Source organism: Gopherus evgoodei, chromosome 9 (genome assembly GCF_007399415.2).
Source record: "Gopherus evgoodei ecotype Sinaloan lineage chromosome 9, rGopEvg1_v1.p, whole genome shotgun sequence".
NCBI lineage: Eukaryota > Metazoa > Chordata > Testudines > Testudinidae > Gopherus > Gopherus evgoodei.
This window is the reverse complement of record NC_044330.1, coordinates 15928402-15956371: the sequence shown is the minus strand read 5'-3', so window position 1 is coordinate 15956371 and position 27970 is coordinate 15928402. Positions and strand designations below refer to the sequence as shown.

The following is a 27970-nucleotide window of genomic DNA, read 5'->3' as shown; positions in this document are numbered from 1 at the left end:
AGTGCAACTGCATTTGCAGAGTCAGGATCCTGAAGTGTGAGTCAGGATGATTATTTTTTAAAGGCAATAGATGTCTTGGAATAAAAAGGTAGAACAGAATTGTTGCAGAATTCTTTTGGATAAAACTGGTATTTTGGAATACTATGTGTGGTGGACCCAGATTTGGTTGTTTGGATTTCTTTCTTATGGCCATATAGCACTATGTTCACTTCATCTTGAAGTAATTTTCAAATTTTAAAAACCAATTATTTAAAAGCTGTGCATTTTAAAGGTAATTGAGGAGGAAGTGTTCTGCAACAATCCTCTTCTATTTTTGTCGTGCAGCAATCTCTGGGGATCTATGGTGGAAATAATGTACAATCTTAAACTCATATGTGGTGATCTAAGAAATGGGATGATCTAGTGGTTTGAGAACATGACGGAAAGCTAGGAGCTCTTGAATTCTAGAGCTCTCCAGCTCTCTGCTCATTGAGTGACCTTGGGCAACTCACTGAGATTTTCTTTGCCTGTTTCTCCATCTGTAATATTAGTATAGTACCTACTTACCTGTCTTGCAGGGAGGTTGTGAGGATTAATTAGATAATGTTTGTAAAGCACTTTTGAAGAGAGAGAGGACTGCATTGGCAGCAATCCCTCAGAGTTTGAGGGTGATTGTCTTCCATAAAATGATGCACAGGTAGCTAATGAGACCAATCTGGAATCCACATATCTTGTCACCGTTGGGGCAGACATTTCCTGGTGGAAAGGTTGGATCTGGATTGTTGAGTCAGGCTGTGGTGCATTCTTTCCTCTCCCGTTTCTCTATTTCCTGTTGTCTTTGTTGGATCCCTAAATACTGGAATCCTTGAAACATGCCCCAGTGGATTGTGACCTTGATGTGGTGCAACGGCTTGTGTGTTCCTATGGTCCTGAGAGCAATGCCATCAGGAGTCTCTGTCATTCCTGGCAGAGTCCTCCAAGGTAGCAAGGTGGAAGGTGAGGTTCGAGATGACCAGCGATACAATTCCCTCCTCCTCTTTCTCCCTACTTGGCAAGTCCTCAGTGGCAGAGCAGGTGGATGAAGAGACAGTTTCTCTTAATAGTTGTGAAGGCAGATAAAGGCTGCAACAGGATGAAGGTCTCCAGTCATCTTGGTTTCCTTGCCTTTAGTTTATGATCCTCCTCCTGGCAAGTACTGTGTGGACACTGATGTGCAATGGTGTCTCATGTTACAGGAAATCACATACAGGCGTCTTCCAGATTCCAGTCCGACATCTCTGGTGATCATCAAGTGGTGTCGGGAACAGGATGGTGATGACCGGAAACTCCTTGTCGTGGACTGGCATGGGGTCGATGCTTCCCGTACTATGAATGGCATCATTTACTCTCTCGCTGACCTACCTCTAGACGTCGGTCCCCATCGCCGGCACCCTGGGAACGCTTCCCATCTTATTGCTGGTCCTCCTGGCACCATTCCCCCTGATGCAGGTTTCCCAGGCACCGGGACCACTCTCATCGGTACAGTCACCAGTCAGTTATGCCTGGCCAGCAATCGCGGGTAGCCACTACCAGTAAACAGACTCAGGCATTCACAGCTCCTCCCTGGTTGCCGAAAGGTGGTTCATCTGGCATGAAGGCCCATTGCCCTGGTCTCAGTGGTGGGATTGGGCACTGGAGCCTGCTCTGTCATCCACGGCACCGCAGTGGCAGCAAGCCCAGTGGCCAATGCAGTGGCTGTATTGGGGAGCATGGGGCGTTCCAGTGATGACGATGACCCCTTCTCATTGCTCCTTGGTGGCTGCATAGGAGCAACAGATGGTGGTCCTACTGGTATTGGGCCCAGTACTGGAAGCCCGTTCCGAGGTCAGGATCTCATACCCATCCCTAAACTTCCCTCTCCTGCAGCAGGCAAGCCCTCAGCGCCTGCACCGGAGACCAAGTCTTCCTCGTCTTCCCCGTACAAAGAGGGTGTGGAACCTTCCAGAGCTAGCCCCCCAGATGACTTTAGGGAGCATCAAGCCCTTCTCCCAAAAGTAAAGAAGCCAAAAAACTCAATTTATTTGGCAGAAAAATTTATTCAACAACCAGCCTACAATTCCAGGTGGCAAACCATCAGGCCCTGCTGGGCCAATATAATTGTTATCTTTGGGACAGTCTTAAAAAGTTCCAGGATTCCCTTCCTCAGGGTCAGGCTCAAGAGTTTGGCACCCTGGTAGAGGAAAGTACCGTGGCAGTCAGATGTTCCCTGCAAATGGCATGGGTCATGGCGGTGAGGGTGGTCACATCGGCTGTAGTCATGTGTCGCAGTTCCTGGCTCCAGATAGTGGGCCTCTCCCAGGAGATGCAGTCCTCAATTCAGGACCTCTCCTTTGATGGAATTGTGCTGTTCTCTGATTAGACGGACACCAGGCTACATGGGTTGAAGGACACTAAGGCTACTGTTTGCTCGTTGAGCATGCATACCCCCACATTCTGCTAGAAAGCCATTCTGGCCTCTGCTGTCATCAAGACCTTGGAAAGCCCATCAGGGATCTTCAAGAAGAAGGGACGTTGGGTTTAGCCGTTGCCACCCTCCTTCCTCCCGCTTGCCAGCACAGTATGGACCTGCTGAACACCTAGGGGGCCAAAAGCAGTCATTTTGAGGGTGCGCTCGAGGGCAACGTCCCAGTTATCTGTCTGGATCTTGCCTATCCTTTCCTCAATCATCATTCTCCTTACCGGTTGGCCTGGTCATGGGTTACGTCGGACCACTGGGTCCTGGACATAGTAGCTCAAGGCTATACCCTGCAGTTTTTGGATATCCCTACTTTCCCCCCTGTTTCCCCGTCCCTCTTCAGAGATCCCTCTTATGAGCAACTCCTGGTTCAGGAGATCAACAAGCTCCTGCAATTGGGGGCTTTGGAAGTGGTTCCTCAGGAAATGGCAGGAAGAGGATTTTATTCCTGATACTTCCTAATTCTGAAGGCCAAGAGGGGCCTCAGACCCATCCTGGACCTGTGTGGCCTCAACAAGTCTCTCAAGAAGATGAAGTTCCTCATGGCCTCCATTATCCCTTCCCTGGATCCAGGGGACAGGTATGCTGCTCTCAATTTCAGCGATGCTTACTTTCATGTCTCCATATTCCCTGGACACACACATTTCCTGCATTTCACAGTGGATGGGTGCCACTTCCAGTTCATGGTGCTACCCTTTAGCCTCTCCTCGGCCCCCAGGGTGTTCACTAAATGTGTGGTGCCAGTAGCAGCTTACCTCAGACATCGGGGGATCCAGATCTTTCCTTATCTCAACAACTGGCTCATCAAGGGCAGGTCTCCAGAGCAGGTGCAAAGAAACCTCGTTCTGCTGCCCTCCACCTGCAGCAACCTGGGCCTGTTAATAAACATAGGAAAGTCAACGTTAATGCCGGTCCAGTGCATAGAGTTTATTGGAATGGTTTTTGACTCCGTGTCAGCCAGAGCCTTCCTTCCGAAAGCACACTTTCAGGCCATGTCGGATCTCATAGCCCATATAAGGAGGTATCTGATCACCACGGCCTACACGAGTCTGCGATTGATGGGCCATGTGGCAACATGCACTATGTGGTCAGTCATGCCTTGCTTCATTTGAGACCCCCACAGATGTGGCTGGCAATGGTTTACGTTCCCAGCAGGCTCCTCCTGGACCAAGTGGTCACGGTACCGAACCATCCTCTTGTCCATGGACTGGTGACTAGGTCCCAAGTCAGTGCTTTTGGGAGTCCTTTGTGTCTTGGATCATGGCCTGTATCCGTTACTGCTACGAGCTGGCGAAGGTACCCCTGTTGACAACTGTGATGGCTCATTCCACTAGAGCGCAGGCACCTTTAACGGCCCGACCTGGTGCAAGTGCCAATCCAAGAAATTTGTCTTGCCACCTGGTTGTCTGTTCACACGTTTGCGTGGCTTTGGCAGAGCACTGCTATGAGCTGCATGACGGTGAACTCTGAGCCCACCTCTATTGATACTGCTTGTGAGTCACCAAGAATGGAATCGACATGAGCAAGCACTCGAAAAACAAAAAAACGGTTACCTACCTTTCAAACTGATGTTCTTCGAGATGTGTTGCTCGTGTCCATTCTATTACCCGCCCTCTTGCCCTTCTGTCAGAATTTCAGCAAGAAGGAACTGAGAGGGTGTGGGCTGGTGGCTCCTGATATATCGCAGTATGAACGTGGCACTCTAGAAGGTACCACAGCTGGTCCTACGGTTACCGCTAAGGCAAAAATCTCTGCTGGCCGCATGTGTGTGCGCATGCACACCTAGAATGGAATGGCCACAAGCAGCACATCTTGAAGAACAGCAGTTATAAAAGAATTGTCTATTTTTTAATAGAAACCAGTTCATAAAGCTCAATATTTAGAAGAACTATTACTTTGCTAGGTTCTAATTTTGAAATTCCATCTGCCTTAGCTGGAAGAAGCTTTTTAGTTTTGTAAAAGAAAGGTGGAAATATCATGAATTATCTTGACTTGTAGCATAATTAAAGTGAAGTCAAAACTTTCTAAGAAAAAATAGACCATTAGGCTGCCTCAATATGTTTAAACTCCTCTTGGAATTTAAGGATAACTGTGTCTTAACACATTGGGTCGTTAATTCATCATACATGGAACTTTGTTTTGGATAGCTCTACTTTGTTCTTCTCTGTGTTTTTTTTAAGTTTCCATCTGTTGTCACATGCAACTACTATTTGTATTACTAATTTGTATATTGAATCAATATGGAAACTTAAATCATCAACTTATTTTGTGAGAGGTAGGACATTGCATTACAAAGTAGAAGATCAGGTTCACAGTGTTGACTAGTAAACATCAAAAGTTTTGGATTGGGTGGAGAAACATCCGGAAGCTTGGATGCTTATCCTTACTTCCTTGGTCAAGAAACTGAGCTGAGCTTATGAAATTTCTAGTATTTCCTGGATATAACTAGCTTGGAAGCACAGCCTCTCTCACTGAATAGTGGTATTTCCGCATCCTGTTCCAGCCAAACCCAGGGAATGCAGACACACAGGAAATATTTTCTAAAAGTTTAAATTTATTCAGCTTTTTAGAACTAGAAAAAATGTTGGGGTTTTGTTTGATTCAGGCTTTGGGTTAGTGTATGGTGGTTCATATTTTAAGTAAAGCGGAGAAGATCTCATGTCCTGAACTCTGAATTTGTTTTCCCAGCCCTTTGGTCTGGCGTTTTCTTGCAAATAGCGTGCTTGACTTCTTAGAGACAAAGTTGAGCATCGTGCTTTTATACTGACCTGTGTATGTCAATCAAATTAATGAAATTGGTTGTGTGAGAGCAACTGTTGCATTGTGTGGGGGATGTTGGCAAATTTGAAAAATACATTGTTTTCTCTTGTTAATCAAGAATCAGTAAGAAAGAGAAACCTAATGGGTCAGTGTCTGAAACTGGTTCTAAAACTTTAGGGCTTGATCCATTAAAGTCTATGGTATAATTTCAATTGGGACTTCAATTGTATCTACACTAGGGCTTTCTGGTGAAAATTTCTCACCAGTTTTAGAGATGGTTCCTGTGATTGCCAGTGATTTCAAAAGCATGCTATCTAAACCTGCAGAGAACAGGTCTAGATGACTGTGTTGGAAGACGCCAATGGCCAACAGTGCCCTGTCAACAACCAGTGTTGTCGTTATTTGTGGAGTTGCATCAGTATTGGCAATAGAAGGAAACTTTTCTGAAAAAAAGACTAGTGTAGACATGGCCATAGTGAGAATGCAACTACTATGCTTTAAATAATGACATTCAGCAAATATACGTCAGCACATTGGTTTGTTGTGCCTGGAGTGGTGAAATTTATTATGGAAAAATATAGTTTCAAACTTCAGTCTGTTTAAACAAATAAAAATGGCATGTGCATTATTTTGAGATAAAAAATGTCTCTTTTAAAACTCAAACTTCCAGATTCAGACTGGATGGATTTGTCATGTATTTGCACGTGCATTTTAATGTGTTTATAATGGCTTCTGTCAGCCTTGCAATCCTTTCAAAACTCCTTCATGAAGTTATAGATATACCTTAAAAAAACAGGAATGACTTGAGGACATATGTACTCTAGATGGGCTTGCCAATAAATGCCAGAAAAGGCTCCGTGTTGTGAAGCTGTCCTCTATGTATGATTGGTGAACTCACATAGAAAGTCTTTATGGACTAGGGATACAATTAGCTGTTCCATGAATTAATCCACTTTAATTGGAAAGCAACTAGAGTCATGTTTTTTCCTAAGTGATCTGTACAACCAGGACACAGAATGGTTACAACTAGGTTTTGCAGGACCTTGGTTGTGTTGCCAATTCCCAGCAATTAATAATGAAGAATTGTGGGACCTCCAAAATTTTGAGATTTAAAATAATTTTGGAGTTTTGAGTTATGTTCTGGGTTTTAAACTTGTAGGGTTCATGTTTTCAAACTTTTCTCAACAATCATGAGGGCTAGAAAATTAAAAAAAAAAAAAAAGAAGAGAGCTGAGATTTTCATGTAATCACCTGGCTCCAGGATCTGTGGGCTTTAAATAGCCCCTGAGATACTGCAAGACTCGCAGTAAAAATTGTGAAAGTTGGCAAAACTGGCTTGGTGAGGAAAGGTGGGGGGGCCCTCAAGCAGACATGTGTCACTCACGTGACAAGTAGAGAAGATTTTTTTCAGCTGCCAGCTTTACGTTTCAGAGCCAAGGAGATTTTGGAAGATGATGCGTGGATTGGATCATGGTGCTTGATGTTGTGAGCCAGAGAGATATTTGGTTTCCAGATCCCTTTTTCATGTGTGTAGTCACTGTTGGTCAATATGTGGGGAAAATGGTATAGGATTGTGATATAGGCCCACACTAATGCTTGACCCAGGCCTAGAACGAGACTTAAAGCGCAAAGACATGGACTTATTGTTTAGCTGATCACTAGTTGATATATGGCTGCCTTTTGTGTGTTACGTCACGTTACTCTTCAAAACTTGGTGAGAATTTGAGTCCTATAATTGAGTCTCACATAAAAGGAGGAGAGTCTTTCATTTTGAAATAGATGTCCTCTATTTATATCAAGTTGGAGTGACAATTAGAAAAGCTGTATTTTCAGGGTAGTGAGAACATCAGAAAGAACTATGTGAATCATGCAAAATTTGGTATCAGCTACATCAAAATAGCCTTTACAGATGTATGCCAGAGGAATGGTAATGGTGGTGGTGAGCAGGACCCTTGTTTTAGAAGAGATGTAGGTTGGTTCACCATTACTTTCTATGTGTAAAGATACGTGACATAAGAGTGAAAGGTTCAACACTATTCAGTTTAAGGGGTGCAGAGTTTTAAACAGTCACTTTGAACATTCTCATTACACAAGTGGGCTGTCACAGTTAATCAGAATATTCACTCATGGTCTGATTTATTCTCTGGTAGTTAGATTGCTCCACCGCTGACTGGATTTTAATGTTGAGCTCTGAATGGGCTCATTTTCAACAACTCTAAGTAAATAAGCATATAATGGTGAAGAGAGAGCATAGTTCAGTTTCCCATCCATTTACATTTAAACATGGCTTTAAAAAATCTAAATTTAAATACTAGCGGCAGGAGAGGGAGTGGTTTAGTGATCTGTGTATCAGGTTATAACTATCTAGACTCCATGGAACCACAGATTCTAATCCTGGCAGGGCTGACTCGGCTTCTTACCCTTCCTATAGCAGATAAATTGAATTCCACACTATTTATGTTGTATGGCTCTTGTAGCTGTAACTTTAAAAAGCAAAGTCCTGTCTATTCCACGGAGACATTGGATCCTACAACACTCTCCACATCAATAGGGTTTCCTTTGTTGTGTTTTCCCCCCAAAATTCCCTTCTGTGTAGAGCTGTTCAGCATTGTGTGTGCCAATTACCTACCTGGTTACTGCGCTTCACCACAATTGATAGGTTTTCCAACTGAATTTTATTGATATTGTATATTATTCATTTGTAAGCATTTCGGATTCTTTGGCATGAAAGGCATTAAATAAATTCAATTAGCATTAGAACCATGGGGATTTGTGCAAAAGTCTGCTCCTTTGTCAGGGTAAACTGTTGACTTTAGGTCCTGTTGTTTATTCATTAAGGAACTGGATTATTGCCTTTTAAAACAGCATGGTGTTACTATTAACGCTGAATTATAAAACTTCTTATTACAAAGCTTTCATCTGATTTTTAGCAACTTTTCTTATATAACATTCCAGATAATTATCTGCGAGGGATGGTGGTATAGTGAAGGTGGTGTGTTTAATTACAAATTCTTCTTACGTGCTTTCCTACACAGTGGTCCACATTCTACATGTTGGATAAGATTCTAGGCAAGAGCTTTCTTTTCACTTATGTCATAATTAAGTGGGGACCACTGAACACTGAAAGTTTGCTCTCTTTTCAATTCATGTTGTCTGTAGAAGTGCTATCAAGGGATTAAAAGCACTTGGCTCTTGCTGTACAGGTTTGTCTCATCTTAAGCTGGGATTACATTCCGCAGTCAGCGCGTAAAGTGAAAATCGCGTATAGTCAAAATTACATTGAGTGTAATGGCAGGTGGAATCACCTGCATACAGATTTAGAAACAGTGTTTAAATTATTTTTCTCTTTTTCTCTTGTTTTTGCCAACCATGTAAAGCTGAAATTGCGCATGTTAAATGCGCCTAAGATGCGACAGACTTGTATCTCAATGTCAAGAGTAACAGAATCTCTTATGAATGTTAAATATGCAAAGGAAGCAGGTTCCAGTGTGAGCGTTGTGTTGTTACAAATCAACAAACTGAACCATAAGCTGCTCATACTATCATTCAGAAGTTTCAGATCTGGGATGAAGGCTCTGGCTGAAGATATTAATGCTTGAAAAGCCCTGGAGAAAAAGAGTAAAGATTTCACCATGTTTGTTTTGCTGAATACTAATTCTAGAATGTTTCTTAGAGAGCAATGGATTTATCCATGACATGATCTGAAAGCCATTAACAGTCCTCTCATCCAGTTTCCCTTGGCCCAGGATATACCTTTTTAAGCAAATAGCCTTAATGGGAAGGGTACCACCCTACTGAAGTATGAATAGATTTTTCTTAGTCTACATTTAAAAGAAAATTATTTTAAAACATATCTGTCTTGCAGGAACCCCGTTGAGGAAAATTCTCCATGAATGTACGTCACAATGATGATGACCGACCAAATCCCGCTGGAGCTGCCACCATTGCTGAATGGGGAGGTAGCCATGATGCCTCACATAGTGAATGGAGACGGATCACAGCAGGTTAGTAAGCTTTGTGGGATGAGTGGGAATTTAAGAGCCATTGAATGATCTGAATGTGACCTATCTAAGGCCAAATAGTGACCTTGGCTCATATGTTTGGCTCCCATTGTCTTCACGGAGAACTATGCCATGTATTTGAGGGCAGAATTTGACCCAAATACTGGAATGCCTACACTGAGACCTGGATATTATATTGCATCACTGCTTTTGCAGTGATCAGTTCCATTTGGTGTTTAAATATATTCACTGGAATTCAAAATAATGGGACAAAATTGTCAGACTTTGGTGCCTGAAATTAGGCATCTAGTTCCATAATAATATTAATATGAGTCATCAATAATTTGAAAAAACTTGTAGTGCAGTAGTACCTTAGAGTCACAACCACTGGGCCCTGTTGTGTTAGTTGCTGTACAAACATAAAATAAATGGCATTCCCTGCTACAAAGAGCTTAAAACTCTACAAGACAAGGCTTAACTGGTGGATGAGACAAATAGGCAGGTTGGGATGGGTCAGAAGGGTAACAGATATAATAGTATGTTCACAATTTTTAGCCAGGTAATGGTAGTGATCACAGCCTAACCATTATGATGTCGTAATTCACTGTAGGCATTATGGGAGAGGAGAGACTTGATGGAGGATGAGAGGATGCTTTTATGGATTTTGATGGAAGCTATTCTCACAGCCAGAGGTGGTATCGCTACAGAGCACTGAGAGTTTTTTCACCTGAAAGGGATAGGAATGCCCTGTCAGCCTGAACTGCTGTCCTAATACCCTGAATCCCACCTGATACTGCTCCTCAACAGGGATGGGAGGAGGATATTACTCTCACCACCTTGGGCAGATACAGCCTGAACTGCAGAAATGGAGAATACAGGCCTTCTAATGGAGCTAGCCTGATTCAGAGGTGCTGTGCAGTGCTCAGGGAAAACTGAGGATGCTGGGCATATTCGAAAATGAGACAACTCTTCTTTGGATGAGTAAAATGTGGATTTAGAGACCTAATTTGGGGCACTTACGTTTAAACAATTTGGCCATAAGAACTTAATACAGATGGACCTGAACTGAAACCCATGAATAAACCACCTGTAAAATTTGGGAGTGTGTTTGAAATCCAACCCAGATCTGTATCTGGATTATGCAAATAGTGCATTACCGTCCCTCCTATTTTCTGCCTGTGGCACATGATAGTTCAGCTTTCTGAGGGCTGTTATACCTTGGTCTAAATCCAGTTGTTGGGCTTAGTATGCAGTTGATGGTTGTGGCCAGTGATATGGTCAGACTTGATGATCTGATGGTCTCTGCTAGCCTTAGGTTCCATTAAATGGCCTGCTGTCTTTATAATAGGTTGAATCAAAACTTCGGATCCAGACATCACTTCACTTTGAGATATTCAAAATCCAGACCTGAATCCTTTTTGAAAAGATACTGAACCATCATCTTGAATCTAGATTAGTCTCCAGTAATGATTTTTTTCTCCTCAGGAAAGGTTATAAAAAAGAGCCCCAGACATGAATTTTGAGGTGAAATAGACATTGATTGAGCTCCATGAAATTAGTTTAAACTCATGTACAATAGATTTCTTGAATGAAATTTCTGTTTGGAATTTGAATGTTGCAGTATTTGCTAATATATGGTTGTGGTTTTAAGACCTGTATTTACAACTCTCCAATGTACTTCTAATGATGGAAAAGTTATGGAAATGATTTATAATATTCCAGATGATGATTACAGAACTGATACATCTTTTATGCTTGCTTTTTTTCACAGAGGCTAATTCTGAACAGTGTATGTACAGAATGTTGTACATACTTGTTTAGTCATCAATTTAAAAGGACTGAGCCAGACCGGGGCACAGGGGAAATCTGATCTTGTGTTAATAAGAGCTCAGCCACCAAGTGACTGCTGCCTAATATTGCTAGTAGGTCCCCAAGAGGTGCCTGCTTATCATGATGAAGAGCACACTTACACCCATGTTTCTTCAGAAACACCAGTTCTGTGCCCATCACTTTTTTTACTCTATGTACTTTGCTAGTTGATATGCAGTGAAGGGAGTTGATATACAGTGTGCGTGAGATGCATCATTTCACTATGGTGTATAGAAGACCCTGCATGATACTTAATTAACTGTACTTGCCCTCACATTTAGGATGAGATTTTAACTTCGTCTTTTTCTGGTCCTACCTCAGGATGTGGCCCACTCATAGTGAAGTGCAACCAATCTGCGTACTCTGCTGGGAACCTTGCAAGAACTTGCAGGCTTCTAACAGCTTCATTCCTGTACAGGAGTTAGTAAGTCCAGATGCAGCTGTTGAACAGGACTTCTTTAGAAGCTGAATGAATTAAGGGGCTACAAACGTTTGTGATACAGTACTTCAAATCAGCTTACTGTTTTGAGTTGCTTCTGCATTTTGTTCACAAAAACAGATAAAGGTCAACCAGACTGTGAGAATACAGGATCCTCTTTTGAGCCAAGTGCAGCTTTATTTAATAGATCAGGAACATAGACTAACCTTTTTTCTCTGGAAAGGTATTAAAACAAGATCAAATCTACTTTCTAGCATCAAGATTCTGCCGAACTATATGTCAGGGGTGGCCAAACTGTGCTCGCCAGCCACGTAAGGCTCTTTTACAGTTAAAATGTGGCTCACAGCCCACTCACATGTCCCCTCCATTTTCTGCCTGTTAGATGGGAAGGGTGGGAGGGGGCCCTCAGGACTTCTGCCTTGTGGTGAGGTGGTGGGGCTAGAGGCTTCTTCTGCCTAGCAGGGAGGGGAGTCTTGGGGCTTCAACCCCTTGAGGTGCGCCTGCCGTGGCTTGGTGGTTCAGCAGGAGCGGGGCTGAAGCCCCGAGCTCAGAAAGGCATCTTTTGCTGGACTGAAGCCCAGAAGGCCCCACCCCCGGGCAGAAATCCCTATCCCCACAACCCCACCGTGGGGCTGAAGCCCTGACCGGCATGCGCATCCCGGCTCTTGAACATCTGAAGATTTGTCATATGCAGCTCGGAGGGTTAGTAAGTTTGGCCACCTCTGCTATATGTAAAAGAGCCTTCACTGGGAAACGTGAACCAGCTTCTCTGTGTTTGTATATATGCATGTTATAATAGGAACTAAGTTTTCTGGGGTGTTCTTTGTTAATGTAGATCCGGAAGATCGTCTCTGGTAATTTTAAAGTTATCGTGTCTATTCTGACACTACTTCTCTTCCATATTTCTCAGCCTTTTAGCAGCTGCTCATATCACCAGTGGTATATATTCCTTGGAGGCCTTTTCCTTCTCTATACCAGTAGATGATTTTTTACAAAGCAGCTCAGTTTGCTGATGTCTCCTTAGCTGAAGAATACAGGAAAACTCAGAAGTAATAAGTGACATCAGAATGGAGTTACTCGCAGCAGAAATAACAATTATATCTATAACAAATCTATCTTTATTCTATGGGTATGTCTACACTGCAGCTGGGAGGGGGTTTCCCAGCATGAGTAGACAGACACGTGCTAGCTTGGCTCGAGCTAGCATGCTAAAGGTAGCAATGTGGCCTGGGACGGGTGGCACCTTGGGCTAGCTGCCCGAATAGGTACCTAGGGGTTCCGATGGGATTGTATGTAGGTGGCTAGCTTGAGCTGTCTACTATGCTGCCACAGCTATCTTTAGCACATGTCTGTCTACCCATGCTGTGAAGCATTGTCCCAGCTGTAGCGTAGACATACCCAAAGAAAATACATTGTCTTCCAGCACAATCTCTTCTGTGGGAAAAGAATGATATGCATTTTTTTCAAGAGGGGAGCCACAAAGCTTTGTAATCATGACCTGTCTAAGCTGCCTTTGTTGAGTGGCATTTTAGGATTTAATCAGTCCAAGGAAGATCTGAAGCAAAATTTAAAATCAATAGGTTTAAACACAGGGGAATTCAAACTGTTTCAATGCACTTTAAAAAAGAAATGAGATCCAGGATTGCTGACAATGGCAGGCAGAGTTACAGAAGTAACCCCTGGATGAAGTTTGTTATTTGGAAAGCCCATCTGTGGAGTTCAGAACATACTTTTTTTCTAAACATTGCAAGTTTAATTTTATCATCTTAGTGAATGATGCCTCTAAGCAAAGGATGCTCATGACTGAATTCTGCCCAGCTGTCCTCTTGCACAATTACCTTTTTTCTTTTTGTTTTCAACAATGGCAGTATATTGCTTTCAAATATCATGAGGCTTAGAATTGGCTGCCTGGTAGAGTACTTGTGTTACAAAGGGATACTGGATTTTCCCTTTCTTCTGAACTGGTCATTGTGAGTTGTCTACTTTCAGATAAAGGCTTTGTGGTAAATAACAGGCTCTGGAGATCTCAGTTTTCTTCTGGACTGTGCCACAGGCTTCCTGTGTGACCTCACTTACCCTCAGTGTCCTCTCTTATATAGAAAGGTGGATAATACTACAGAGAATTATTCTGAGGCTTCAAGTATTTGAGAGCCTCAGATGAAGGAGCTTTATTGTTATCATGTATTATCTCACCTTTTCCCTTCTTGAAATTATTTTTCCTTTTTATTCCCCTCGCTTTTTGTAAACTGAAGAAAGAGCAGGGCAGCAACAGTCCTTATCAGAGTAAACAACACAGAGAGAATAGCCTGAACTGTTTAGCTGTCCCACCGGAGTGGAATGGGACTGCAAACTGAGGCTCCAGAACTAACACTGTGCGTAAGAATTTCTCTCTATTGTAAGTTGTTTGTTGTTCGTCATCATATAAATGACTTGGGAACATGAAGTGTGAAGTGGTATGTATTGTTGATAGGGTCACTTTTTGAGGATCGAGGCCTAAATGGCCCGTGCAAAATGTGTGCATGCAAATACTCCTCTTCATACCTGCAGCTAGGCATTTGTATGTATGTGCAAAACAAGTAACTGCATACACGTATGATAGTTGCATGTACAAATATGTATTTTGCACAGAGAGGATTGGTTTCAGTGTCTAAACTGAATTTTTATGCCCTCCGAGTGTGTGCGTGTGTGTGCACGTGCTAAAATCCATAGTTGTGCATTTAAACCGATAATTGCATATACAAAATAAGCAACAGCACTTGCTGTGGATCACTTAAGTGTGTGGTTACCTGTTTTGTACACATACCTGATTGTTCACTTGTGTAAATTTAGTGTTTCTTATGCCCAAATTTAGGTCTTGATCCTGTCGCCTCATCCGTGTGGGATATTTTCATGCTGACGTAAAGTGTCTGCAAGTCTCATATGAGCATAAGAATCTGTTTTTGTGGATCAGATTGCAGGAATGGGGACATAGGCAAAATGGATCTGGCCAGTTCTGAAATTTCATTGTGTGTGAATATATATGCAAAACTTGGCAAGAATTAGCAAACTGTATGTAATTTGGTAACGTTAATCATTATTTTAAAAGAGCATAGTCATCTTTGTGAAAACTTAAAGCCACTAGAATCATAGAATATCAAGGTTGGAAGCAACCTCAGGAGGTCATCTAGTCCAACCCCCTGCTCAAAGTAGGACCAATTCCCAACAAAATCATCCTAGCCAGGGCTTTGTCAAGCCTGACCTTAAAAACCTCTGAGGAAGGAGATTCCACCACCTCCCTAAGTAACCCATTTCAGAGCTTTACCACCCTCCTAGTGAAAAAGTTTTTCCTAATATCCAACCTAAACCTCTTCCACTTCAACTTGAGACCATTACTCCTTGTTCTGTCATCAGGTGCGACTGAGAACAGTCTAGATCCATCCTCTTTGGAACTCGCTTTCAGGTAGTTGAAAGCAGCTATCAAATCTCCCCCTCATTCTTCTCTTCTGCAGACTAAACAATCCCGATTCCCTCAGCCATCTCCTAAGTCTCCTGCTCCAGCCCTCTAATCATTTTTGTTGCCCTCCGCTGAACTCTTTCCAATTTTTCCACATCTTTCTTGTAGTGTGAGGTCCAAAACTGGACACAGCCCATACTACTTTAACTTGCCGGCAAGAATGCTGTGGGAGACCGTATCAAAAGCTTTGCTAAAGTCCTAAACGTAAAAATAAATGTATTGCCAAAGTGTATTTTGCTAAGATCGCAAGTGTCCTAAAACAGAATCCAAATACTGTGCATGTTCTGCTTCAGTTCTGTTAATCACCTCTGTAGTTTAAGGAGTACACTTTTTTTGGAAAGCAGACTATTGTATAAGTAATCAACTTATTGATGCAGCCAGGCCCAGAGCAAAGGAGCAGCTGGTTCCAAATTGATTTTTCAATCACTGCCTCCTCTCTGGGTGAAATATTGGCAGCATGGTCTTGTAAGTTAAGGGTATGTTTGCAGGATGATGAGCTGTGGTATACAATACGCCTTTATTTCCTTATGCTGTTTTCAGTTTCTTTCTTTTTTACATTTTAAGGCACTATGCTTCGACTTCTGTCTTTGCTTAGATTTTAAGTTTAGGTTTCAGAAACAATGAGCTCTCTTAAAAATCACTTATGCATAACCTTGGGAAGAGAACTGGAGCCACAAAGCTGCTCCAGGATGCAGAATATTGTTTTGTTGTTTTGGAGGACTTGGGAAATAAATCTTCAAGTAAGTTCACTTACCACCAAACATTCTTAGTAAGGCGCAGAATTTGTCCCATATGCGCAGCCCCGTTGGCCTGGTTAGAGAAGTCAAACTATGCCTGTGTATTTGTGTGCACAGGAATAATAGTAACTATGGGATTGATTTTTTTTTAAGGGTATTTAGGCAATGAGATGGACTTTCAGCTGTGCCTGTCTGCATCTTTAGGTGCCTACATACCTTTAAAAAGCTTGTCCGAAGTACCTGACAGGAATGTTATGAGTTGCAGCCTAGTTAGGTATTGCTTTGCAAAGTGCTGTGAGATCCTGAGATGAAAGGTGCCCTAAGAATGCAACATAGAATTTCATTAACTCTAAAGGTGAGAAACTTTCACTGAGATGGGAAAGAATTAGATCTATTAGATCTTACTTAGACACCATTGTAGTTCCACTGTGACCATTTTAGGATTGCTGACTGCAACATAAAGTATTCCTCCCAGGTAATGTTATAATAATATCATTTTTTTATTATCTATTATTATTATTATTATTAACACCCTAATCACCTATGGCAACTGGATAAGAAACCCAGAAAGAAATAATGTAATGATCTTGTACTTGGGAGATGAAATGGAAAAAGCAATTCAGGTGGCCCAGTGTAAGAGATGATTATTGTTTCTCTGCAGTAAATGGTGGGATGCTTAAATTTTTTGGCATTTCGAATGGCATGTACTTCATGGCAATAGTTTTATTTCTGAGTTTTTAAAATAGATGTGAAATGCTTTATCTGTTGTGCTCTGGGAGATGTCTTTTGGTTAATAAACACTTGCATAATGATGGCCAAATCCCACAGTTCTTACCTAGGCAATTATTCCATGAACATATCCATGGGAGCTTTTCATGTGTAAGGACTGAGGAGTTTGGCAGCAGAGCTTTAAAGGGTGATTATGCCCCTTTCTCAGTGTGTTTTTGTATTTACAAAGTAAATAGGAACACTTAATCCTGAGTAATAAAATAGCTGCAGTCATGATTTGCAGAGAGGTAAACCAAAGACAAGTAATAGACTTTTTCCTTCTTCTCCTCAAACAGTGGGGAAGCAGAGCTCTCTTAGGGTATGTCTACACTGGCAGAGTGACAGCTTCGGCAGTTACAGCACTGCTTGGAGAGTCCTGAAGGGAAACTGCTGTTGTGTGTTCACACTGTCAGCTGCCTGCGCAATAGTGTGTTCACACTTGTGGCACTATTCAGAGTGATGCACTCTGGGCAGCTATCCCACAGATCATCTCTTCCTCCACTGCCGCTCAGAGTTGTGGGAAGGCAGAGGGGGTTGCGGGGCATCCTGGGTCCTGTCCCAATGCCCTGTGATTCATTGCTTTGCATCCCAGCAATCCCTGTGTTTAAGTCCGCATTTGGCGCCATCTTTCAGTGGTTTTTGTACTACGTGCCCTGCTCTGCCTCTTCAGTCTGTAGGAATGGATCCTGCACTGTTGACCAATACGCTGCTTGCTCTCACGAGCACATCACAAGTGGCAGTGGAGTTATTCCTTAAACTTCAAATGCAAGAGCAGTTTGATATTGATCTCGCCACGTGTAGTAGCTACGACATGAGAGTGCTTGTGGCATTCATGGAGGTGCTGACCACAGTGGAACACGGCTTTTGGGCTCAGGAAATAAGCACTGAGTAGTGGGATCACATTGTCATGCACATCTGGGATGACAAGCCATGGCTGCAGAACTTTCAGATGAGGAAAGCCATGGCTTGTTCATGGGACTGTGTGATGAGCTTGCCCTACAGCACAAGGACATGAGAATGAGAGCTGCCCTGCCATTGGAGAAGCACGTGGAGATTGCACTATTCCAGACAGCTACTGATCGGTCGCTAACCAGTTTGGAGTGGGAAAGTCGACCGTTGGAGTTGTGTTGATGGAAGTGTGCATGTCCATTAATCACATCCTGCTCTGAACGACCGTGACTCTGGGTAACGTGCATGACATTGTGGATGGCTTTGCACAAGTGGGCTTTCCTAACTGTGGAGGGGCAGTAGATGGCACGCACATTCCAATTCTGACACCAGACCACCTAGCCAACAAATACATTAATCGTAAGGGGTATTTCTCAATGGTTCTCCCGGTGCTTGTGAATCACCGTGCACGTAACTAACATTAATGCAGGCTGGTCCAGAAAGATACATGATGCATGCATCTTTCGGAACACTGCTTCAGGAACCTGCAAGCAGGGACTTTTTTCCCAGACCAGAAGATCACCCTGCCTACCCCTTAATGCCATCACTTCTGAAACCACACACGGGGCACCTTGACAGCAGCAAGGAGCGGTTCAGCAACAGGCTGAGCAAGTGCAGAATTACTGTTTGGTGTGCTTTTGGCAATTTAAAGGCCTGCTGGCACTGCCTATGTGGAAGGCTGGACCTGGCTGGTGACAATATTCCTATGCTTATAGCCGCATGCTGTACGCTCCATAATATTTGTGATGGGAAGGGTGAAAGCTTCACTCAGGTCTGGACCGTTGAGGCTCAGCACCTGGAGGCTGAATATGAACAGCCAGAGACCAGGGCTATTAGAGGGGTGCAGCACCGGGCCATAAGGATCAGGGATGCCTTGAGGCAGCAATTTGAAGCTGAAATCCACTAATATTTGTTGCTATGCTCAGGAGTGCAGTGCTTGTAATGCTAGGTGGGGATTGTGATTGGTGCAGATGATGCGCTATGAAGGGTTAAGAAAATTCCCTGTTGCTTTGAAGAGCTCCGTTTGCTTTCAGTTAATGGAATAAAGATTTCTTTCAAACAAAACAATTATTTTATTAAAAATCAACAACCAGGAGAGAGTGACAAACAAAAAAACACATCAGCACGGAAGGGGCTGGGGAAGGGAGGGTCCCAGGAGGAGGTGGTCCTGGGACAGTTAAAGATTTGTGTAAGGCCAGGTATCATATCCAACCTTCTCCTTTGGAGTACAGTTCAGCAGCTACTATACTTTAGCAGGGCTAAACTGCAGAGTGACAGATGTTGAGTGGGTACTGGGAGTCTACAGTGCTGGACTGTGACAGGGGGAGAGTGGAATGCTGTGGGTACAGAGTGGAGTCAGGAGGTTGATAAGAGTGTGCTGGTGGTGTCCTGGGGGTGCTTGGGAAAGAGTTTTGCGGCAGTGGCTGCAGGGGAGGGTGGACATAGAACTGCTCGGTTTGCAGTGCTATTAGCACCTGGAGTGTATCCGCTTGACGCTCCATAACATTTAGAAACTGCTCTGTGGCTTCGTTCTGGCGCGCCACATTCTCCTTTCGGTCCCTCTTCTCGCTGTCCCACCACTCCATCAATTCTTGTTTTTCCGCCTCTGAGTGCATCATGACTGTGGCGCTGTAGCTCTGGCATAGAAAGCTATATGCCTCTCATCGGGGTGGTTTTTTTACAGCACTGCAACTACGCAATTTCTGCGCACTAAGTGGCTTGGGAGTTACAATGCAGAAAGCTGCTTTACTGCTCAGAAACTTGCCAGTGTAGACAAGGCCTAAGATTAAAGATGTTGGATTCACACCTTTTGTGGATAATTCAGTCCTAGGAAATTCTTTAATTCTTTCCAGTCATGTTAAACTTTACTAGAAATCTCTGTAAGTTTCAAAAAACTTACAATGTTGAATGACTTTTCTTGTACTTCTGGCTCTTATTTTCTTTTGATGTAGATCTTTGGTAATGTTAATTTATTTTTCATCAGATGTCTTTCAAAGTGTTATAAAGTGTATATTTATTTTGTTCATATAGATCATCATACAAATAGCCACCTCAGCAGTACATCTTTGAAACCATTATAATGATTTTAATCCTCTGGTTTTCATCTTAATGGCCTTCTCTTTTAAACATCTCTTAAAATCTACAAAAAAAAAAAAAAAAAAAGAAGACATCTCAGATTATCCCTCTGTATGTTGAAAGTATCTGTCCGCACTTTGGAGGTTAGGGAAAGTAATATTTCAGTGAGTGAATGAGTCCTATACCAAAAAAACTTGGTCTGGAAAGAGATTCTGTGTTTCATATTCTGTATTTATAAGAGAACTTTTAACACTGTTATCTGCTTTGCATCAGAATGAAGGGTTCGTTTGCATGATACAAAAATGTATCTGATTCATGCTACTGCTACTGTATGATGCAGGGCCTGTTGCTGTCTCATTGGTGTCGGTTGTCAGGGGAGAGTCATCAGCTTTTCCCCTCATCCAAGGCAATGAATCTGCAACAGCCTCCCTCCCATGTTCAGACAATAAGCTATATTCTGTTGATGGCACCTTGTTGGTGTCAAATGAACTAGCAAAACTCGGGTGATGTTGAATTTTGAATTTAAGTGAGATTGAGTATTAGGATGTTGAAGCTTGGCTAATACCGGGAGGGGACTTCTAGATTACAATCAAGTTACCACAGCAACTCAGAAACAATGAATATTGCAGGAAGTAAAAGCTTGAAATGTATTTTAACAGGATGCAGAAAAGCTTCTCATCCAGTCATTAATCGCACTGAAGCATGGTGGCAATCACTAGGCTCTGTCCACCTAGACATTCTGAACTACCTAATGTCTCCTGTACAATTGTGAATTTGTAACTGTGTGACTGCTAAAGAGCATGTTCTGAATGTTTTCCTATAATATGACCATAAGCAGCTGCTATAAACAGTAAAGGGAAATATGAATGTGTGGTATTTTCTTTCCTTTACTCCAGTAGCACAGTTTATTGGATGACTGAGGACCTGCATACTAAGAAAAGGGTATTGCTGCTTTATTTAACTGTGTCATTGGTTAGAGAGGCTGTTGGGAATACAGCTTTAATGTTAAATGTTTGGTATTTTTAAATTTAAAATCAAAAGCAGCAATTTTCCAAATGTGTTAATGGCCAAAAAAACAAACCCCATATTATTAGAATGTGGACATTTTGAGTGATAGATGATTCATATTTTAAAAGTGACTGTCTCAAAGGCTCCTGCATCTTAAATAATAGTCACCAGTAAGTCTATGGACCAACATAACTCTGCTGAGTTAAAAGATTAATTGCAGAATGTAAGTCAGCATGGTCAGGGATGGATTTATGTAGGTTTCTATGGAATATCAGGATTTACAGTCCAAAGAGGCTGAGACACAGGAGTTAGAGGCAGAGAGGTAAGCTGATTGTGGTCAGGTAGCCACTGGCTGGAGTGGGCACGGTCTATGTAGGCTGCCTCACTTGGGGAGAAGGATAAAGACATGGAGGTAAGAGGGAGACAGATTCATTCAGGGTGTGTGTTTGTGGAAATGGGGGTCTGTCGAGGGCCCCCCCAAAAAATTCAGTTGCTCCTGGTCCTGATTAACTTTAATCTACCCATCACCATGTTAGATTGCCAGATATATAGCTTATCTGGAAACAACTGTTTAAAAACCCTATACATAAAAGTAGTAACATGGTCTTGATGATAGACCGTTTGCCAGCTGCTTTGCTTCACTCCTGTGTGTAGGCTCCTGTTTTCTCGCTCCAGTCCCATCCGTTTGCTCTGCATGATTTCTTTGGCAATAAAGTAAGCACCTCCCTCTTATGAATTATTCACCTCTATTCAGAGGCAGAAAAGCAACTGTCTTAAAGCATTGCTTGTGCACAGGTTGTGGGTGGAATGGCTTTTGTCTCTTTATTTTTATCTCCTCCAAACCATTTATTGTGGCTTGTGTTTAGGGTGGCCAGGTTCCCGGTTTTTGACCAGAAAGTCCAGTCGAAAGGGGGACCTGATAGTGTTTGGTCAGATCTACTGACTGGACACCCAAAATCCAGTTGCTGTTGGTGGGGGAGGTGCTGGGTGGCTGCAGCTCTCAGCCCCAGCTCTGCAAGCGAGTCCCTCCTGTCCCGGGCAGAGGGGAAGAATGGGGGAGAGCTGAAAAGCAGCGAGCAATGGGGGAGAAGGGGGAAGAGGAGCAAATAGGGGCCAGGCTTCAGGGAAGGGGTGGGACCTTGGGGGAAGGGACATGGCTTCCAGGAGGAAGAGGCAGGGCAGGGGAGGTTCCAGCACTCCTGCTGGAGAGTCGAGTTTTTAAAATTAGAACATTGTCAACCCTATTTGTGTCTACTGGCTTAACTCCATTTTAATTAATGTTCTGTGAGGCAACGATTGTTGCAACCTAAAGTAATGGCACACATACAGGGCTGGCCTTACTATGGGGTGAACTGAGGTGGCCACCTCAGGTGCCAGACTATTGGGGGTGGGGGCGGGGATGCCACCAGGACCCAGAGTGTAGAAAATTGTGCCTGCTGCTGGTGCAGATGTATTCTCTCTGCTCTAGATGCACAGAGATGGTGGAGTGCTGTGCTGGAGAAAGGAGGGCACAAGAGACATAACAGGCAGGCAGGAGAAAAGATGAGAGGGAATAACAGAAAACAGCAGGAGCTGCAGGGAGAGAGAGGAGGAGGAGCCTCTTATGTACCTCTCTAGCACCGCCAGGAGCCTGGACTGATTAACACCAGCTTCTCAGGGAGCTTCCTGTTTCCTGCTGCTTCCCTGAACCCACTTGAGGAGAACACGCAGTCAACGGAAGTAGCAGAAGTTGAAGAACGTTTCATGCAGCTCAAGGAACACATCAGTATATTTGGGATGTTGTATGATATTCCAAAACTCCTCACTATACCTGAAGAAGACCTACACCAGCAATGCAGGGCACTAGAGACAGTGACACATGATGACATGCGCGATATTGATGCAAGTGATTTAAGTGATGAAATGAAAGCCCTTTCAAGATACATTTCAGCAGGATCAACTCCAAAGGCTGCTTTGGAATATATGTGCACGAATAAGATGACCACCCTCTTTCCAAATGCTTTTGTTGCTCTGCGCATACTTCTAACACTTCCTGTAACAGTTGCCAGTGGAGAATGCAGCTTCTGCAAGCTGAAGTTAATAAAAACACATCTACACTCCACAATGACACAGGAGAGGATGGTTGGCCTTGCAACCATCTCAGCAGAGCATGAGCTGGCCCAGGCTGTGGACCTTTAGGAAGCAGTTCAAATCTTTGCAACCAAGAAGGCAGGGAAAGCACCACTTTGATTATTCAAACAGATAAAAATGCTAGTGTTTACTATTCAGACAAGAAAAGTTACATTTGCTGTTCAGGCGTTTGAAAGTTAAGTGGTGTTTAAAATTTTTGAGCAAGGCATTTAAAGTTGTTAATTCTCCTTTATTGGGGTAAGTAGCCGAGCAGTACCATGAGAGGAGTAGAACAGGAAGAAGGCAGAACTGAGACATTTCAAAGTTTTGGCCCAAGCGAGGGGGCATGGGGCGTCATTTGATCTCCCCGCCTCAGGTGCCAGAATATTGTGGGCTGGTGCTGCTTACGTATTGTCATTTCTTTAATTGACTTATAATTTGTGTTAAAAAAATTAGCCATGACAGTGGGCTTCTGTAGGATTACTGTAATTTGAAGTCTCATATATTCAGTAATTATTTTATTGTACACCTTTAAGTTAGATTTGAAAAAGCATGAGCTAGTATCCTTTAATCAACATCCGTATTGCAGATGCTGAAATGCTGGGACCAAACACCCCAGAACCTAAGAGCGGGTTCAGAATCTCAATTTCTATACTAAGCTGAACCAAACTCTGAATCCAAGTAATCCTGAATTTTGAGTGATCAAAATTTGGATCCAGAAGTTAATTTTTCATATCCGATAATATCTCTAGCTTAATGATAACGAGAATCTTTCTCTTTACGTGACTACAATAACAGCAAACTCTGTGGCTATTGGACATTATGTTTGAAATAAAGTATTGTGTATGTAACACATTTAATATATAGTATGTGGTAAAACATCAACTTATTCCAAATAAAACATGTCTTTAAAGAAATGTGACCCTGAAGGGTAAGTTGTCAAAACATGACCTTGTGGTTTAGCCATGTGAGTCTTACTGATATCAGTGGAGGTTGTGCACACCAAAACTCCACACAATGGTTAGTAAACACACTCCAAACTGTATATTAGTTTAAAACCATGCTAGCACTATGAATAATTGTATTGATTTAGGATCGGATCTGCAGGGAACTTCCATTGAAGTCAATGAGTGTTCTGCACACAGAGTGCTATCAGGGACAACCCTTATTTGAGGCTGACTAAAATAAACACAGACAGCCTCACGTTGTGATCAGGATATTGCTGCTTACTAAGTCATGTAGTGTAAACATTCTTTTACAGTCTCACTATAAAAATAGCTTTTTTCCCACATTTGTGTCTGGAAATGAGTAAAACAGGCAAATGGAGCACATTCTGAAACCATTTCTCTGTACAGTTAGTAGAGAGGGGCAGTGAGTATTACACCATAGGATACTTTTCTAGATCCTGTAGCATTCCCATTATCTGGTGGCTTGAGCAATGGGAAACCAGGAGTGGGACCGAGCCTTTCATTCTAAAATTCTTGTTGTTTATTCTTAATAGTGTAAATTGTTTGCTAATGTACTTTACTGCCCCCATTCCCATTATGCCTGGATGCTTTTCAATAAAAACAAATACAAAGGGCCAGAAGTCTTATCATGTTGGATGGATCCCAGGTCAGATCCAGTTCTTACTCCTGTGGAAAAGGCATATGACCCAAAATAGGTCACAAAATAGGTCTGTCCTGCAGTATCCACTCTCGGGTGCCAATCCTGAAAAGACACATCTGCTGAATTCTAAGCAAGTTGTGGCCCAGTGACTTCAGTGGGACTACTTGTATGCAATAAAACAATCATTTGCTTAAGTATTTGCAGGCCTGGGGCCTAAAATTCCAACTTTCATCTTTACATTCCAGCCCTTTTGGGTAATAATGTTGTTTTCAGAATAAATGTAGTGATTTAGACAAACTTCAAATCCTGTACTAATTCCAGGAGTCTGCTTGTACCCAAAGCTGTGGCTAATCCAGCCTGCTTTACTCTTTACATCTTGTCTAGTGCATAACTTTAGGTAAGAAAACTTTTGGAACGAATATACCTGATGAGATTTGAGCATCAGATTGAAATGAATGTCTTTATTTTGGCAGGTCATTTTGGTTCAAGTTAATCCAGGTGAAACCTTTACAATAAGGGCTGAGGATGGAACACTTCAGTGCATTCAAGGTAAGAGATATTTTTTTCTAAATAGCCTTCTGATAATGGAGCATCCCTAAATTGATGTGTTCAGTGGGTTAGTCATGGTTTTTCTTTATATCTACCTTTGTTTAATTTGAAAAAAAAAGTAAAATATAGTACACGAGTCTACAGATTTACTTGGCTTTATTTTGTGAAAAATTAGGGATTTGTAACTCATACAAGAGTGTGAAATGCTGTGCCACAAAGGTGTGTACTGGTATGAGTGAGAGGCTGTGTATAGGATAGCTGTGTATGTTGTAGGATTTATTGAAACACTGGTTTTAATTCAGTGCCTCAATATGAATCATGGAGTTTTACAAATTCTAATGGATGTTACTAGGTAAAAAGTGACTCCCCAGCATTTCACTTTTTAAAGTAAGCTTTTGCAAAACCTAAGGTCATAGACATATCTACGTTAATTGATATAATAATACATAATCCTCTGAAGTATTTGCAACCCAGACATCGCTGTTTTATAGTAGTGCATAAGAAGCAGAAAGTGAAAGTGTATAGAAAGTAACTATCAAAATAAAGAGAAATGTATTAGTCCGTGATGTGGTCCATATTGAGGAAGGTAAGATTACTAAAACTAAAATATTTTGTCGTCTAAGATAATAAATTAATGAATCTAACCTAAGTAAGGAAATTCTGTGTTTTCTGAATTTTTTTTTTAACTTGGCCGTGTCAATTAAACTTTTGGAATGATTAATTTTTGCTTGACTTCTCCACGAGGGAGAAATATTTGAATGCAAAAGTCTATCTACTTTGTATTGCTTCCGGATGAAATCAAATATCTACATGTTAGCCAAATATTTATTAGTTTCCTCTTTTTTATGGTATTTTCCTATTCTATCTTACTAGTGATATTTACAGGAAAGCAGGATCCTTGCTTAATAAGAGTGAATTTGCTTTTCTCTCTTATTTCTCACTTGAGGCCATGATTCTCAGTCAGTGACATCTTAATTTCCATAGCCGCCAGTCCTGATGTCAAAAATGGGATTATGAATCAGGTGGGGAATAAGCAACAGGACTGGATGAATGTCTAAGAAACAATGATTTTGTTTACATGCAAGTGTTTCTAGTGATTGTTGGCGTTTCCCTGAGACCACTTCCACTCAGTTCGCCCAAGAACTCAGTTCAACTCTTGACTTGTCATTCAGTTTTCTTTGTTTGGCATACAGCAATGCTGTGCTGAATTGATCAGACTCAAGTGGATATAAGTGGTATATATACCAAACATCCAAAGTGACACAGCGAACCTCTTCCTTTATACATGTTTACATGTTACATTGTATTACGCTTTTGGGGATTGTCTTGGTCACTTCATAGGAACCAATCTCTCATTGGCCATGCATGACTTACTCTTTATCTCATCTTCCTTTCCAGGCTTATCTTCTCCATTGTTATCCTGTTTATTGTGATTGGTTCCCTGGGTGTTTCCCTCTTATCTTACCAACTTTCTTTTTGCAGCCTGCTGATCCATTTACCACGCTAACCCAGTCTTCCAAAAAATGAGGCCTCACCCATGTCCGGTTACTCATTTCTAGCCAGGCCTATGGTGATAAAGAATGGAGGAGAAACACAGAAATTATACAGTATGCTATAGAAGCCAAATTGTTTCTAAACAATTTGTCATCGGCTCATTTAGAGGTGCATGAAGTAATTTATGCAGACACTGAAATTAATAGACCAAAATCTTCTTATGAAGATTGTAATTTTTACAGAATTATACAATAAAGCCCAACTTACAACTGAGTTTATATATTTCCCTTGTCTGTTAATATTTATTGTCATTTTGGGACTTCTCTAATTATTCTGAAAACCATGCTGTTATAGACAGCTTATATGAAGTACTAAACAAGTTGAGGTTTCTAGCCAGCTTGACACTCTGTCTAATATGACTAAGAACAACATACATTTTCTCTGGGGCATAGGAATTATCTAGGAAAAGCATACTGATTTTTACCTCCAAGTTTAAAAGGAAATAGTTTAGATCATGTAAGAGACCTAGCATAACAATTATACTTCATAGCCATTTTCACCAATAGGTGCATACATTTATGCATTTTAAAATGTTTTGATTTCCTCATGATGTTTGTTAGCATTCTCTGTATACTGATCATCCAGTAGACTCCCAAAATAATAAGGCAGTATATTAACTGTTGTGTAGGCGTCTGAGAGTCCCGTACTGGAGTGATGATTTCAAATCTGCACAGAATGCTTTTTGACTGCATAAAAGATCAAGTGAGGTCATAATGGGGAGGATAGAGTATAAAAGAAACAGGACAGTTTTCAAATAACTTTTCCCAAGCCAGATCAAGATTTTCCTCAACATGTTCTACTCTTTTTGTGGAGAATGCTGGCATCTCTAAGCCAGTGGCTCTCTATCTTTTGTTGCTGATGTCACTACATATGTACAGGTAATGGGGTCAGTCTCTATCTCCATGTGCCAAACTAAGACTACCCATTTCAGTATCTATATCAGTTAAAGTGGATTGTTACAAAATCATGTAACCAACTCTATGGCTTTAGCATTTAGAAGAATGATCCTATAAAGAAATTATAGATTCTGAACAAATTCCTGTCCTACACTCCAGCTTTTCTACACCATAGGTTTCTTTGAGATTCATATATAAATTTAAAGATAAATGTCAAGTGGGATTTTCCTTGCGATGGCCACTATAAAAGTGTTTTGTCAAGAAAATATTCAAGCTTGATGTTGAAGAAGAGCACGTTTGTGTTTAATAGTGTTCATGAGAGAAATTATTCAGGCAGAGTTCACTCCTGTAAAAACATTACTGCCTGTGATGCTTAAGTGGTCTGGGAAATGTAGTGTTATCAGTCATACATATGTGAACCATGTTAATTCAATCATCTGGAGGCTGGGTATTTTTGTTTGCTTAAAGTTAATGCTCATGGAAGTAAGGAATTAATGATTTGAACTAGGCATTGTGAAAGTTTCTCTAAACAGCTGTACTAGCACTATTCAACCCTGATTTGCAGTATGGATTCCAGTCCAATTACTTGTGCCAACTTGTAGGCGTATTTTGTTATATGAATGAATAGACTGGAGTAGGACCACCAAACCTACCTTCGCTTGTGCCTCAAACTAGGTATTGA

The 27970-nt window shown here is 41.8% G+C and overlaps 1 protein-coding gene across 2 annotated transcripts in view; it reads left to right on the top strand.

Annotated features, from left to right (window-relative positions):
• Positions 1–27970, top strand: part of FNDC3B (fibronectin type III domain containing 3B) — a 408921-nt gene that overhangs the window by 58268 nt on the left and 322683 nt on the right. For both annotated transcript variants that reach the window (XM_030575639.1, XM_030575641.1), the window contains 2 exons: positions 9099–9237; positions 24763–24838. In XM_030575639.1, coding sequence (XP_030431499.1) covers positions 9127–9237; positions 24763–24838 — 187 coding nt within the window. In that variant the 5' untranslated portion in view covers positions 9099–9126. The remainder of the gene's footprint in view (positions 1–9098; positions 9238–24762; positions 24839–27970) is intronic.